Source organism: Neomonachus schauinslandi, chromosome 1 (assembly GCF_002201575.2).
Source record: "Neomonachus schauinslandi chromosome 1, ASM220157v2, whole genome shotgun sequence".
In the NCBI taxonomy this organism is placed as follows: domain Eukaryota; kingdom Metazoa; phylum Chordata; class Mammalia; order Carnivora; family Phocidae; genus Neomonachus; species Neomonachus schauinslandi.
Genome location: NC_058403.1, coordinates 83,830,621 through 83,844,696, shown reverse-complemented (window position 1 = coordinate 83,844,696; position 14,076 = coordinate 83,830,621). Strand labels below are relative to the sequence as shown.

The window sequence follows — 14,076 nt, the reverse complement described above, 5'->3', positions numbered from 1 at the left end:
TATTTGTGCAAATGCAAATAATATTCCATCTGCTCAGGATTTTTTTTTTCTTATATAGCTTTTGTTCCAGTGTGGTAAAAGCCTGTTTCTTTACCCTGAAGTGCTCCTGCTGATGAAGAGTGAAGTACATGACAATGAACTAAAATCCATTATCAAACAAATACAGTGAGCTTTTCAGCAAGTCATCACAGGGAATGTTGCCTTTTTCTCTGGCATTAAGTTGAAAGTGATTTGTGTTCATGCAAATAAGACAAAGTGGTAGGGTTTTTAAAAATTTATGCGTGTGTGTGCGTGTGTGTATTCCATACACTGTAGTTTGCTCTGTAAATCTTTCTCTCTCTCTCGGTGGGGGACGGCAGCAGAGAAGCATTTTGGCAGCCTTTAGATTTCCTTATGGTTTGAGTAGTGATGAGTTCTCAACAGAAGAATTTGAGCTCTGCCTTATGCTGTCTTGAATGCACTTACTTGGGAATTGCGAGAACTGCTTTCCCAGCTCCTGAGAAGAGCCTAGGGCAAAAGCTGGAAGAAAACTTAACCCCTGTGCTACTGAAACCAAACACAGTAAGCTTCAAGAGATCCAGCCTGGGATTTGCTGGTGGTGACAAAAGTAAATTATCCAAGTTCAATCTTGAACATCTCTGAGTGCTCCTCCATTCCTTTCGGTCACTGGGCCTTAATCTGAGGGCTTTGTGACAATTATACTCTTCCTGAAATTAACAGGCTACCTTTCTATTTGTAGGAGGAATATAGATCCGAGTGACAGTTACATTACTACTACAACACAAGACGTTGATAAGCCAACTCCAGAGAGCAGTTGGATTCGGGAAAATGAATTCAGCTTTCTTTTCAGTCCACTTGGCCCTTAGCTTTGACCTTTGTTGCGCTTCCTTGTCCCCTTCTCCTAAGATCTATGATTTCTATTTCGACAAAACTGAAAAAAGCAAAAGAATTTGATCCTTTCTTCCTGAGATCAGAGAAGTAGGGCAGAAGAAGATTATAAGCTTGTATGAGCATGAAAACACACTTTTATTTTACACAAAAATTGAAGGCTTATTTTATAGCATTTCTGGCTGCTTTATTTATGCCTGATGATTTTATTCAATATCAGTTGAGTTTTAAATAATCTAACTAATATTTTGGTCTTTGTGAAATTTGAAGAATATTCTTTTATGGAACAGAACATTTTTGGAGGTTTGTCTTTTTTATAATTTTTATAGTTTATAAACTTCATATTATGCACTGCTCTTTCAGGTTTAAGTTTTATAATACTATTTTCAATTAACATTGATTTGTGAGTTTGAATATTGATGTTAAGATTCAATGAAATAATAGATGTAAAAAGCACTTGAATTATTTGAGAAAAAGTTGCTACAGACATCTAAGATGTTAATGCTGTTAATGCATATAATTTATAATTCTGGGGGAACAAATGATTGCCAGAAAATGAACAGTATTTCTTTTGTAGAGTACACCATAAACATCAACAGATGATTATTTTCTTATAGCTTACTTTCTAGAACATATATTAAACTACCTTTTACAGCACAAGTAAAACCTGAATTAAGCACTTGAATGCACAATTGTGTTGTATCAACAGTTTTACAGTGAAGCTACCCACAAATATTAACATTTATTCCAGAGTTCAATTTAACAGCTAAAAATGTGATCTAAAATGAATTAGTAATTTAGAACCAAAAGCTACTAAACTACAATGGTTATCTTGCTGTAGTGTCTATGATTATATTTACAATCTTGTAGTGTATTTTAGAGCTACTGAGAATTGTAAAGAAATAAAATAATATCTGCCCTAATAAGGCCTCTTATATCAAAGGTGATTTCCTTTTATGTTAAGGCAAGATAACTTTTCACTCTTTTCAACTTCAAAGGAAAATGCATTATTCCAAATATGTTTTAAACTTTTAACATAAAATCCTTACCCATTAAACCATTAATATATGGTTGGTCAGGAAAATGTCTCATTCCACTCACAATAATGTCTCAGTTTAATTAGACCCTGAAAAGTAAGGGATTTAAATTCAATCCTGGCCAACATTAATTATAGAATTCTTAGTATTGTAGCATGCCCTTTACTAAATTTCTAGGATATGTCCTATGCTAAATAAAAAGGAAAATTAATTTCTGGGGACAAAGGACTGACTTTTGTAAAATATTGTATGTACTGATATGTGCTACGTCATCCTAAAGTCCTTTCCCAAGACTCAAAGAAACAACAGAACTCTGAAGTCCAGGAACTTTGAACTTTGAAGGACTAGAACTTCTCATCATCATTTTCCACAAGGGGAGGGTGCCAAAGACCTGCTGTTTCTAACAGCTGTGAATCTGAACATTTTTTCAGCCTATTTAGTAAGGAGAGGACTCCCTTAGGACTCCCTTTGTCTCTCTTCTATGGTTCCTCCTTAATCCTAGTTAAATGGAGAGTGGTTCCACGTACAGCGGCTATAGCCATGGCCAGGGAAGAAGGACTCCTGGGCCATTTCATCAAGTGTAGGAACAGAATCTAGCAGTGACTGAGAGCAAAAATGCATAGGCACATGCCAGCTCCTCTCCAGGTCTGTTCTGAGATCTTTGCCTCTTCTCACTTCAGTTAGAGATGTTTTGCTTCTTTATCAATTAATTAGTGGGGTGGGGGGTGGTTGGGAAAATTTTATTTTTAAGTAATCCCTACACCCAACATGGGTCTCAAACCCACAAGCCCAACATCAAGACTGGTAGGCTCCACTGACTGAACCAGCCAGGTGCCCCAGTCAGGTTTTTATTAAGCATTCATTTTCATATCAGGAGTTCTGTGAACTGTCCCCTCAGACAGCATGCTGAAGGGCAAAAAGCATTGACTCAGCATTCTCATCCCAGTTCTATTAATTATAAGCCTTCTCTGTGACCTTGGTCAGTCCCTTAGGTGCAATTTTAATGTGGCTCAGTCTTCTCATCTGTAAAATAGTTAATAATACCTGCCCCATTTGCCTCTTGGCATTGTTCCAAGAACTAAAAAAAAATTAAGTTATGGAAAGAATGCTTTAAAAATTGTAAAATACAAAGCAGACAGAAAGTGGTAGTATTATTGGACTTCATTCTGTGTGATTAATACATTTCTGTAATTTCTCAAAGAATAGGTGTTAAATAACTTCAAAATTGCAAAAAAAATCTATTATGAAATGCACTTCAAATATCAAATGAATACTGTCAACTCTAGCTAGTTTTGGTAAGTAGTCAAATGATTTGAAAGTTATTGTAGGGCAAACAACAAATATGTATTATTTTATTTTATTTACTAATTTCATTCATTTACTTCATTTCAGCCAAAAATTTAGGCAATGACTTTGAATTTCCCGAAGTCAAAAAGAAACAATTCTTGGTCAATGAATACTTTGTAATTTGGTCTCAGGTTAAGGGAATAACAAAAATTAAGTAGGAGGTCACTAGTGTTCAGTACAGGATTCCTTCTTGGCATTCCTTAGGATGTTTATGTTTTTCCAAATTTCCTATTCTGAGGAAAAAAAAAATTTTAAGAAGGTGGAAAACAGGAAATAGGTCATAATTACCTTTTGGGAGTTAAGGCTTAATGATCAACAGATGCATCAAGTTTGAAGGAATCCACTACCACCAAGTCAAAAGCAGAAAACACTATGTGCTTAAGTAACAGTTTACCCATTCTGAAGCATGGGTCTGTAGCCTCCTCACCAATCCCAAAACCAAAAAATAAAAAGAATATTAAGTAACCAGAATGTATGTTATAACACCCAAGCAGTAAAATTTATAGTGTTCATAGGAGAGAACTTAGAACAGTAATCAAAACCAGTTTAGTCTTTAACGGACATTTCTAACTTGTTTCGAGGCCGATAGTGATTTAAAGCAGCAAATCAGGAAGGGAGAGAAGGGCTGCAGAAGCAGACCTTAGTATATTAACAAGAAACAACAATATAAAAGGAAAAGAAAAGAGACACCATAAAAAGCGAAGCAAGAATTCAAAAAGGATGGCCATGTGGAATTACTTAAGGGTGTGGCAAATGGTCTCACACACGTCACATGAGCCCTCTATAATAATCTACAGAACACTCTTGGAAATATTTGCTTATTTAGTGCACAAATGATTGAAATTCATACTAGAAATATTAAAATATAATAAAAGCATTGATTTTTGAATGTTTAGTCTGTAAGAAGCAATACACTTTGGCTATATAATGTAACTCACTTGCCAAGAACTCAGAGTACCCAGATGTAACTATGTTTTTACCTTATTTTAAAGCCAGCTCAATTTTACCACAAGTATATGATATTATCGGCTCTCCATTGCTGTGGAAGGTGTACTAGAGTAGTCTGTCTGTTGCTTAGGATCTGTTTTCCAACTCTTTCAACATGTTATCTCATGATTGCTGCTTTTGAACAAAAAAATAGATTTGTATAAAGGCTTTGTTAATTTTTCTTTAATAGTAGCTCACACTTGATATCTAACTGATGGATCCCTATGCAGGGTACTCGTAGACCAAGAGGACATAAGAGAAGCCACTGACCTATGGGAAGAAATAATCAGTTTTTATTTATCTTTATCTTAAAAAGGAATAAAATAAACCCTAGTGGTATTTAATATATACTTGACAGTGACACCCTAAATTGGTCAACCTAACGTAAAAGGTTTGTCAGTGTGGTGGAGGGAAATACGCGATTTTAGCAATGTAGAGGGTCAACAGGGAAGCCCTAATTCTTCCACAAACCTTCGGCATATTTTGGCCTATTGCAGTTTATGTGTGAGGCTAACTATATATACAGATGTTACTTTACAATATCTGAAGTAGGTTGGGAGGGAGCAAGAAAAGCCTGGTATATTATAGATGTGTGCTGGTAGTTTCTTCAAAAACTACTTAAAAGAGTTGAATGTAAAGGAGAGTTGTGACATTTTTTTTAAAAACAACTGCTCATGATTTGTTGACCTTTTCTAAGATGGTAAGTGCTTGGCATTGGGGTGTTACCAGCAGATACTTTTATAAAATAAATTTAATAATGATGATGCTGTTAGTGAGGAAAACAAGTTTTCTGTAACATAAGTAAACAAAATAAATGATTTTAAATTAGTTATCTCATATTTATCTCTTTCTAGTTTCTTATTTTGTGAATTTTTATAATGTACATAATACACAATGCTATATGTATCTAATATACATTCTTTATCACATATGTGTACAGTAATGCATCTAATAAATAAATATATCAAAGCAACATGCTCAAACATTTTTTGCTGGTTGAGATGTGTGATCCACTAACTCGTGCATAATGACAGTAACATTTTCATATCTAATGACATCTTGGTGATGACAATCACATATTCCTGGCAATAGTCTAAAGCACTATGGAATCCTGCTTTTATTTGCTTATCACACTAAACTTGGAAGAGGTAATATGTATCAATCAGGATGCTTACAGCTGCAACTAACAGTCACCTGTCAGAAGTAGTGTGGGCTTCAGACAAAGGGATACAAGGGCTTCAGGATCTACTTCACATTATTTTCTCAGCTTTTCCCTTCTCATTGGGTCAGTTCTAGTCCTCAGACTGGCTTGCCTCATAATCTCAAGATGACTGCCAGTAGTAGACAGAAAAATGGAATTCCTTGTTCATGGTCAAGGGAAATGTAGGTGTGTGTCAGAGACAGACAGAAACTAGCCTGCCCATCTGTTAAATTGTAGGAAACTCTTTCCCAGAAACCCCGAGCAAGACTTTTCTAAAGTCTTTTTGGCCCAAATTAGCTTAGACAGGACCCTATCTAAACCAATCTGTGTTAACCATGATAAGACCACCATAATTGGCCACTAAAGAGTGGGACTAAAATGCCTAGTGAGGAGTCACCCACAGTGTTCACCAGGTACTATTCTCCCCATTTAGTAGATCCTTCCCACTTTACTACCCCAAGTGGAGTAAGCAGTTTAACCAAGGTTACCCAGCAAATTGACTTTGACTTGACTGAACTGATCATTCTTGTCCTCTTCATAATTACCATTTATTGTAATAATTATTTTATTATTGCCAAAATAGTGATAAAATAACTAAGATTTGTATTGTATAAAAGAACACAATATTAGCGGGGAAATATCTGCAGATAAATAGATCTAATAGATAACTGAGAAATAAGTCAGAAAGTATCATAAATCCATGAGATTTATCCAATATAAGAAATAGGAAAAAGTGCCCTACTTTATGGAAAAAATAAAACTAACACCCTACCTCTTCATAAAATACAAAAATTACTTTCACATGATTTGTATAAAATGTAAAAAATAAAATTATAAAAAGAGAATTAATTTTAAGCAATAATTCTTCCCCTCTCTGAAGTAAAATATTTGGAAGTAATATTTATAGAAGTATTAAAATGTATAATATTATAAATAAAAGAAAGGATTTCTTTTTCACCATAAAAATGTAAAACTATATAAGGTTTAAAACATCATAATATTAAAAGGCCAAAAATAAATGCAAAATGATAAAGGATTTATATTTTAATATATAAGTAGTTCTTATAAGTCAATAAGAAAAAGATAAACACACCAATAGATAAATGATAAAAGGATAAGAAAAGATGATTCACCAAAGACAATTCAAATTCCAATAAAATTCCAATTAAAAGTTCAAACCCACTAGCAACAAAAAAGTCTTATTTATGTTAAACAAATTTATACAAGAGCACTAAATTAGAAACAATCTAAGCATTCAAAAATAGCAAATGGTTTGATAAATTACTGTAAGATCATTCAATTGAATATGTTGCAGTCATTAAAAATTCTGCTTATAAAAATATTTAAGTCATGAGGAACCACAAATGTTACTAAATTAAATGTGTATCAAATCTTAGGAAATAGGGTGCCTGGGTGGCTCAGTCGTTAAGCATCTGCCTTCAGCTCGGGTCATGATCCCAGGGTCCTGGGATCGAGCCCCACATTGGGCTCCCTGCTCCGCAGGAAGCCTGCTTCTCCCTCTCCCACTCCCACTGCTTGTGTTCCCTCTCTCGCTGTTTCTCTGTCAAATAAATAAATAAAATCTTAAAAAAAAATCTTAGGAAATACATTATGATCTCAATTTTGTAAAAAGATATATAGATATACGTTCAGAAATAAGCTGAAAAGACAATATATTCAAAGATCTTTGAAATATGGAAAGATTTTCATTTTTTAACTTATATTGTTCTATAATTCCCAAATATTCTACAATGAGCACCTAAGGATTTTGTTGAAGAATGTACTGAAATCCTTCATATTTTCAAAGTCCTGTCCTCTTTTAAGAAACAAGATCTCTGCTTCATTCATGGATGTACATATTGAAGAGCTATATATGGAGGTCATACCAATATACTATAAAAACATATATGAGATCTAAGAGTAGAACAACAACAAAAATATTTTTACATACCTACAAATGACCAAAGGAAAGTTATACATGGAAATCATACCTCTAATACTACAAAAAAAAATGTATAAGATCTGAAGCACATTCTAAAAAGCCTTCATACCTATAGCTGATTACATGAACTAAAGTAAGCCTAACATTTATTGAGCACCTACATACTCAAAAGTAAATCATTTTCATATATAATCTTATTCAATCCTCCCAACAAACTATGAGTAAGATATTATCCCATTTTTATAAATGAAGAAACTGAGGCTCAAGTAAGGTTATATACCTAGCCAGAATAGCATCACTAGGTAATGCTATAACCAAGTTTCAAATCTAGCTCTGTCAAATTCAGTAGTTCCTAGCTTTGTACAACCCCACTCATGCTGCCTTTCAATCAATTTATAGAGAAACAACTGATCAATTAAATGATGAATTAATTTAAAGCAAACAGTCTGACAGGAAAAGCAAGCTACAGTTTTTGAGAAGTAGCATGTGATTGGTTTATTTGCAAAACTTTATTTTGGCTTTTTGTCTGAATGATCCTGATAATTTAATTCATTTTCTATTTTCAATTTAGATTTATGTTTCTTCCTAGTCTACAACCCTTAGAATGGATAGGAAGCTGTGTCTGCACAATGCCAACCATACTGACAACTTAAACTTATCTAAAGGAATAGATGTTTCTCTTTTCATGCAGGTGCTAGACTTTATGCAGACGCCTAGGGAGTAATGACACTCTGATTGTCTTCCGTGGGATTTCTTGGCTCAAACCACCAGTGCCAGGATAAAAACAAGACAACTAAGAAGTTTCAGCTAGTTATGTATTTTATAAACAGAGAATTAACATATCATGGTTCAAGGAGTTGACTGATCTTAAACTCTGTATTCTGTCTTTTGAGACAACTGACAAAACTCTATTAGTGAATTTCACTTTGCAAATTTCAGAATAGTTGTATTTTAAAGGCATCCTAAGACCACATAATTACACACTGAACTTAGGATTAATGATGCTGGACATAGAAATAGTATTTTTCATCCAGTTTTCTCAAGAAACAAACACTTTATCATTAAACTTTATCAGGAGGAGAGAGGACTCTATTCGAACACTGCTGTGGACCAGACCTGAAAATGAAATTTTCTTCCAGTATCTTACAACAGCAGATTTTCAAAATCATTTGTATGTCTTTTAGTTGTGTTGCTAGGTTTGTTTGTTTGGGATTCTTTTTGAACATCCATTTTGAACATTAATATAAGCTTGTTGGTTATCTTTGAAAGATTTCTCCCAAAGAGGAAAAAAAATGGTGAGGTAAGATTAGAGGCACAGATGACAAAAAAAAGAGGTGTCTCCCTCCCCACTCTAACATACTTTTCTAAAACTGCTCCACTCTTACCTCACACATATACTGCAAATACATATTTTTAATTTTATTTTATATGTGTTAATAACTTCTATTACCAAGATACTCTTAAAAACTGCACCTAGGCACAAAGCTTATATCCAAACACTATGAAAAAGATCTTAACAGCAGAAACTGATGAGCATATTTTATTTTCCAGAATTAGGTTAAGACACTACTTGGGTAATGTAACCATCCTTCCTGACACAGGATGCAATTGTCTTAGAAACTGATCTCTTTATACTGAAATTTTATGAAATGGCTCGGAAGTGTTATCTTTTTCACTATGAACCGCAGCTGAAGTTGCTCTTCCAACAGGATTTTGATATCTCTTTTAACACCAAAGCATTCACTGCAAGGGTAGAGCCTCATCAATGCTTACTCAGCCTTCAAAGACATGGTCATCACCTGATACATTCTAAGAAATTTGTAACCATAATTGAACAAAGCAAAATAATTAACAGAAATTAGTGTAAGTGATTGGGAACTTTGGACTTCAAAATAAAAACTTTTCACCTGTCCTTAAAACCAAAACCAAAAGGTCAAGTATTCATTGACCAATAAAGACCCCCCATCAACTAGAAAACACCTTTTGAAATCCAATTAACTCTTTCACACAGTCTTCATTTTCTGTTTTATCAGAAAGTTAAATTTCCCATTCTATACTCCAATAAAAGTTAAGTTGTTTTGATCTGATAATTGTAAGATGTACTGTATGTATCTTAATTTGTAAGTTTTTAATGCTAAAGCTCAAAGCTGTTCAGATATAACAGGAGTGCTGGAAATGAGGTACAAGATGCTGGAATTCAAATTAACCAATAAATATATTTTAATATATATCAGCAGGACTCTAGAGGATTCCATTAATGTTGAAAAATAGAAAGGATTTAGGTTAATTTGGTAAGAAGGCAGGTCAGAACGTTTACAACAGTGGTATAGAATTGTATAGAGATGCAAAATTTTTCAAGAGAGCAGAATTTTTTCAAAAACGCTGACTCTAGCTGTCACAGCCCTGCCTTGGCTAAATCCAGTAGAGAGATAGGAGGACTTTCTAATTTGCTTTCCCTCTATTTTAATAATAGCTGTGCATAAGTAATTTATGAAAGGCCAACCAGGCAGTGGGCAACAGAAAATTAAACTCATTTTATCTGAAAGCAGGTGGATTTCTATATATCATTAGCATGCATAGAATTCTCACAATGTTATTTCTCATACTGATGGAATGTAACCAAATAATATATGAGTTTTTTGCTTATGCACGAGTGAAATTTTTAGATAAAAGTGCCAGCCCCAATGGCAATTTTCTGCAAAACGAAAACTAATTCTGTGAAGCTTCTTATTACTGGAAAGACTCATTTGGCTTGCATTAGAGACTGACATAAGTGACTTTAGGATTTTACTAACAGATTAGATGAGATGTGCCACATACTGTAATATCATTAGAGAATGTAACAGCACTGGAACGCTTTGGGGCACTTATTAAGGGTACCGGCACAAGTAAATTGTTTTCCTTTAGGACACAAGCTTTTAAATTTTTTCCCTGATTAGAATGCTTTATTTTTATGGATTTTTTTTGACATTTAAAACAACTTTTATTTTATACTCCCCAAAACTGCACACAAATTGTGTTTTGCATGATTCAGCTCAGTGTTACTAAATGCATTATCTATGCCTTATTTCATGAATATTACCTAGGCAGAGGGTAGATATGTATTAAGAAAACAGCTTACACAATACTAAAATCAGAACTCTTCTAACAGAATATTATCCTAACTTACAGCAAAGACTAATCTTCATGGCTCTGAGGAATTTTTGCTATTAGTACCTTTCACTAACTCAATGTTTGTGTGGATTCTACTCTCAGCTTCTAACAAAATCTTAAAATTAGATCATTAAAAATGGTGATTATAATATGAATACTCCTATTGTTCTGTTTAACTTCCATCCTAAAATTCATTCAAGTATATGAAATATTATAGTTTTTTTATTCTGATGAATCTTCCCTTATCAAAAATTATGTATCAAGCAAAATATTTCTTGCTAATGTAGGCAAAAATATAAGGTGAAGATGGAAATGCTTGTCACTTTATAAAAGAAGCTATGGGAAAAGCGAGGGGTATTTGGGGAATGATTTTATACTCAATATTTCTTCCTTTCTGAGTTATCTTTTCCCGATATAAGTTTTTACCTCTTCCTGGGTACAGAGAGGGTTGGTTTTTTTTTCCCTTTTTAAAAATCCTTTTACACTTCATCGACAGAGAAGGAAGTTAATGAGAAAATGTACACACAAAGTTACCTAGAGAACAGAGGCCACATGAATGCGTTTGCAAATGAGCTACTGGGTGTCCCAAACTACAGAGTGGTGAGGTTAAGAGCTGTGGAGTCACACACACAGTAGATTTGAGTCTCAGCTCTGCCACTTTACTACCCACCTGATTTTAGACAAATGACTTTCATTCTCTGAGGTGTTATTTCCTCACCTATATAATGGGATCATGATAGCAGTGACCTTGAACGTTCTCCGTTGAGGAAGATCACATGCAACTGGATCACCCTGTGGTTCATGGTCTATCTGTACAGTGGAAGGGGAGGCACCTGGAAACAGAGGGTGGCCTGATGGGTTGAAAATTGTCAGACCAATTCTGGAAGGTCTTCCAGATTTCTACAAGAACTCAAGATTGTATTAGTTATGAAATAGAATGTGAAAATAATCAATGAGACAATCCTCCATGAAGTACCCAGAACCAGGGGCTCTTCAATCTAGGAATAAATGAAGCCAGTCATTGCTATGCTCAAAAGCCACCTTTTCTGAGAACTGGGCTGGGCAGAGTTATTCAGAGTCCTCTGTGTGTTTCTAATGCTATTTTTATTAGCACACTTACCACACTGCGTCGGTATTATTTACTTAAATATCTTTCTCACACCTTGAACTCTTTGAGGGCAGGGGCTTTGCATTTTCAACTTTTTAACTCCAGCTGCTAGTACACTGCCTGATAAATAGAATTCACTAAAATGAGTGCCTACGTGCATCCTGTGAACTTGTAAAAACATTTGAAACCTGAAAAAAAAAATTTATTACAAAATACAAAAAACCTTAAAAGTAAATTAGCAAGTGCTAATTAAATTTCCATAAACTGGCACTATAGTGCATTCTTCATTGCCTATGAAATTTAATATTCATAAAACTTCATTACATTAAAAAAGGTATATTTTCTCATTGTAAAGATTTTTGAAAATACACGATTACCAAGAAATTATAGTCAATCTTAAGTTATACAAAACTAAAAAATTTTAGATGTAAAAGTATCATGATCCTTTTAAATTGTATTTACAGGAAAAAAATAAATATAGTTAATGTGGGATGTCTGTGCATTTTGATCTGCTATGATGTGGGGTAAGGCCTATAAAAGTGGGAGGTCTTTAACAGCCTGATAACAGTGGAAGAGTAGGCCAGAATTTAAACAGGCTGGCTGAAGCATGGTGAGACTAATCAAGAAAAGCTTCTTAGTGGAGGTTTCCCTGATCTTCAGTATAAAGGTGGGAGAGAGAGATGGTTCGGGAGAAGGGGAGTTATGCCTCACCAGAACTAATCTTATAAGTAAGCAAAGTAAGAGACTGGGAGTATTTTCCAAGGTGCTGGACAAGACCCTTTGACTCATCTGCACCCCCACCATCCCCAGAAAACTTTTCCAATACATCTTTTGAGACTTCAAATTCTACCAATAAAGACAAAATTTATTATCTAAAACTTGTGTGGGCTTGTAAATGGAGATGTGCCTAAGAAACATAACACTTTAAACAATATAATTCATTTAGACCATGTTGAGTTTAAATCTTATTTATTTATTTATTTGAGAGAGAGAATGAGAGAGAGAGAGAGCACATGAGAGGGGGGAGGGTCAGAGGGAGAAGCAGACTCCCTGCTGAGCCTGATGTGGGACTCGATCCTGGGACTCCAGGATCATGACCTGAGCCGAAGGCAGTCGCTTAACCAACTGAGCCACCCAGGCGCCCCTAGACCATGTTGAGTTTAAAAGCTTCTTTCTTGGGGTTAGATTTGAAAGAAAAAAGGGCATAAAGGCACTAAGTGACCAAGCTGGGATATGATGGGAGAGGAGCAGAAAGCTTTCACCCAAGATAAACACAAACTGTACTGAACCATCTGCTGGAGAAGTGTGAGTTGTATTTGTTGTACTACAACATGACTTTGAAAAATCAGGAGAAAGCAAAAATGTCTCATCAGAACAAGAACCCACTACTAGTAAAGATGACCAAGACAGCACTCCTGTGAAACCCTGTTACCTCAATATCTTGGAAAACGAGCAGCCTTTAAATAGCGCTGTCCAGAAGGACTCTCTCACTACCATTGATTCATCTAAACAGCCTAACCCTTTGCCTTTACCTTTAACTGAAACTGAAACCTTGGTGCCTACAGTCAAAGAAGTTAAATCTGCTCAGGAAACTCCTGAGAGCTCTCTGGCTGGAAGTCCTGATACTGAATCTCCGGTGTTAGTGAATGACTATGAAGCAGAATCTGGTAACATAAGTCAAAAATCTGATGAAGAAGACTTTGTGAAAGTTGAAGATTTACCACTTAAACTGACAATACATTCAGAGGCAGATCTAAGAAAGAAAATGGTAGAAGAAGAACAGAAAAACCATTTATCTGGTGAAATACTATGTGAAATGCAGGTTGAAGAATTAGCTGGGAATTCTCAGACACTAAAGGAACCTGAAACAGTGGGAGCCCAAAGTGTACGAGATGTCTTCAGAGGCTCATCTAACTCGCTTTACATAGTCAATGCATATATGAACATGGCACTAAATAAACATCTGTTTTGATCTGTATAAAAATGTAAATTAGTTTGACACTGCATTCTTGATATGTGAAAACCCCTGATGGCCCCCGAGTTGTGGAGCAACCTGATCAGACAAGAACAGAGAATCACCTGGACCTGAGAAAGGAACAAGGAACACATAAAACGAAGAGCGGCAGCCATATGCTTCTTGAGCCACTGCAAGACAGAAAACACAGATTCATCCTATAAAGCTGTTCAAGACAGAACAGTTGATCTTAACATATCTATAGCTAGTTGTTTTATAGATTTAATTCTTAGAGTTTATCCATATGTCCCAACGAATAGGTGGACTAAAATGGTCTCCAGGAGAAATCTATCAGTGTTTCATGGCCACTTGAATTAATGCACGTGTAATGTTTAAGGTTAGCAACAGCTGGGAAAACACCCTACTAAGGCAATACTTTTAAGTTATTTATTTATTTAA

At 34.9% G+C, this 14,076-nt stretch overlaps 1 protein-coding gene across 1 annotated transcript; it reads left to right on the top strand.

Annotated features, from left to right (window-relative positions):
• Positions 1-408: 408 nt before the first annotated feature.
• On the top strand, positions 409-13,663 carry LOC110582607 (pericentriolar material 1 protein-like). Its single transcript, XM_044921507.1, has 2 exons — positions 409-607; positions 12,974-13,663. Exons 1-2 carry the CDS (start codon positions 409-411, stop codon positions 13,633-13,635), a joined length of 861 nt encoding a protein of 286 aa, XP_044777442.1. The 3' UTR covers positions 13,636-13,663.
• The last annotated feature ends 413 nt before the right edge of the window (positions 13,664-14,076 follow it).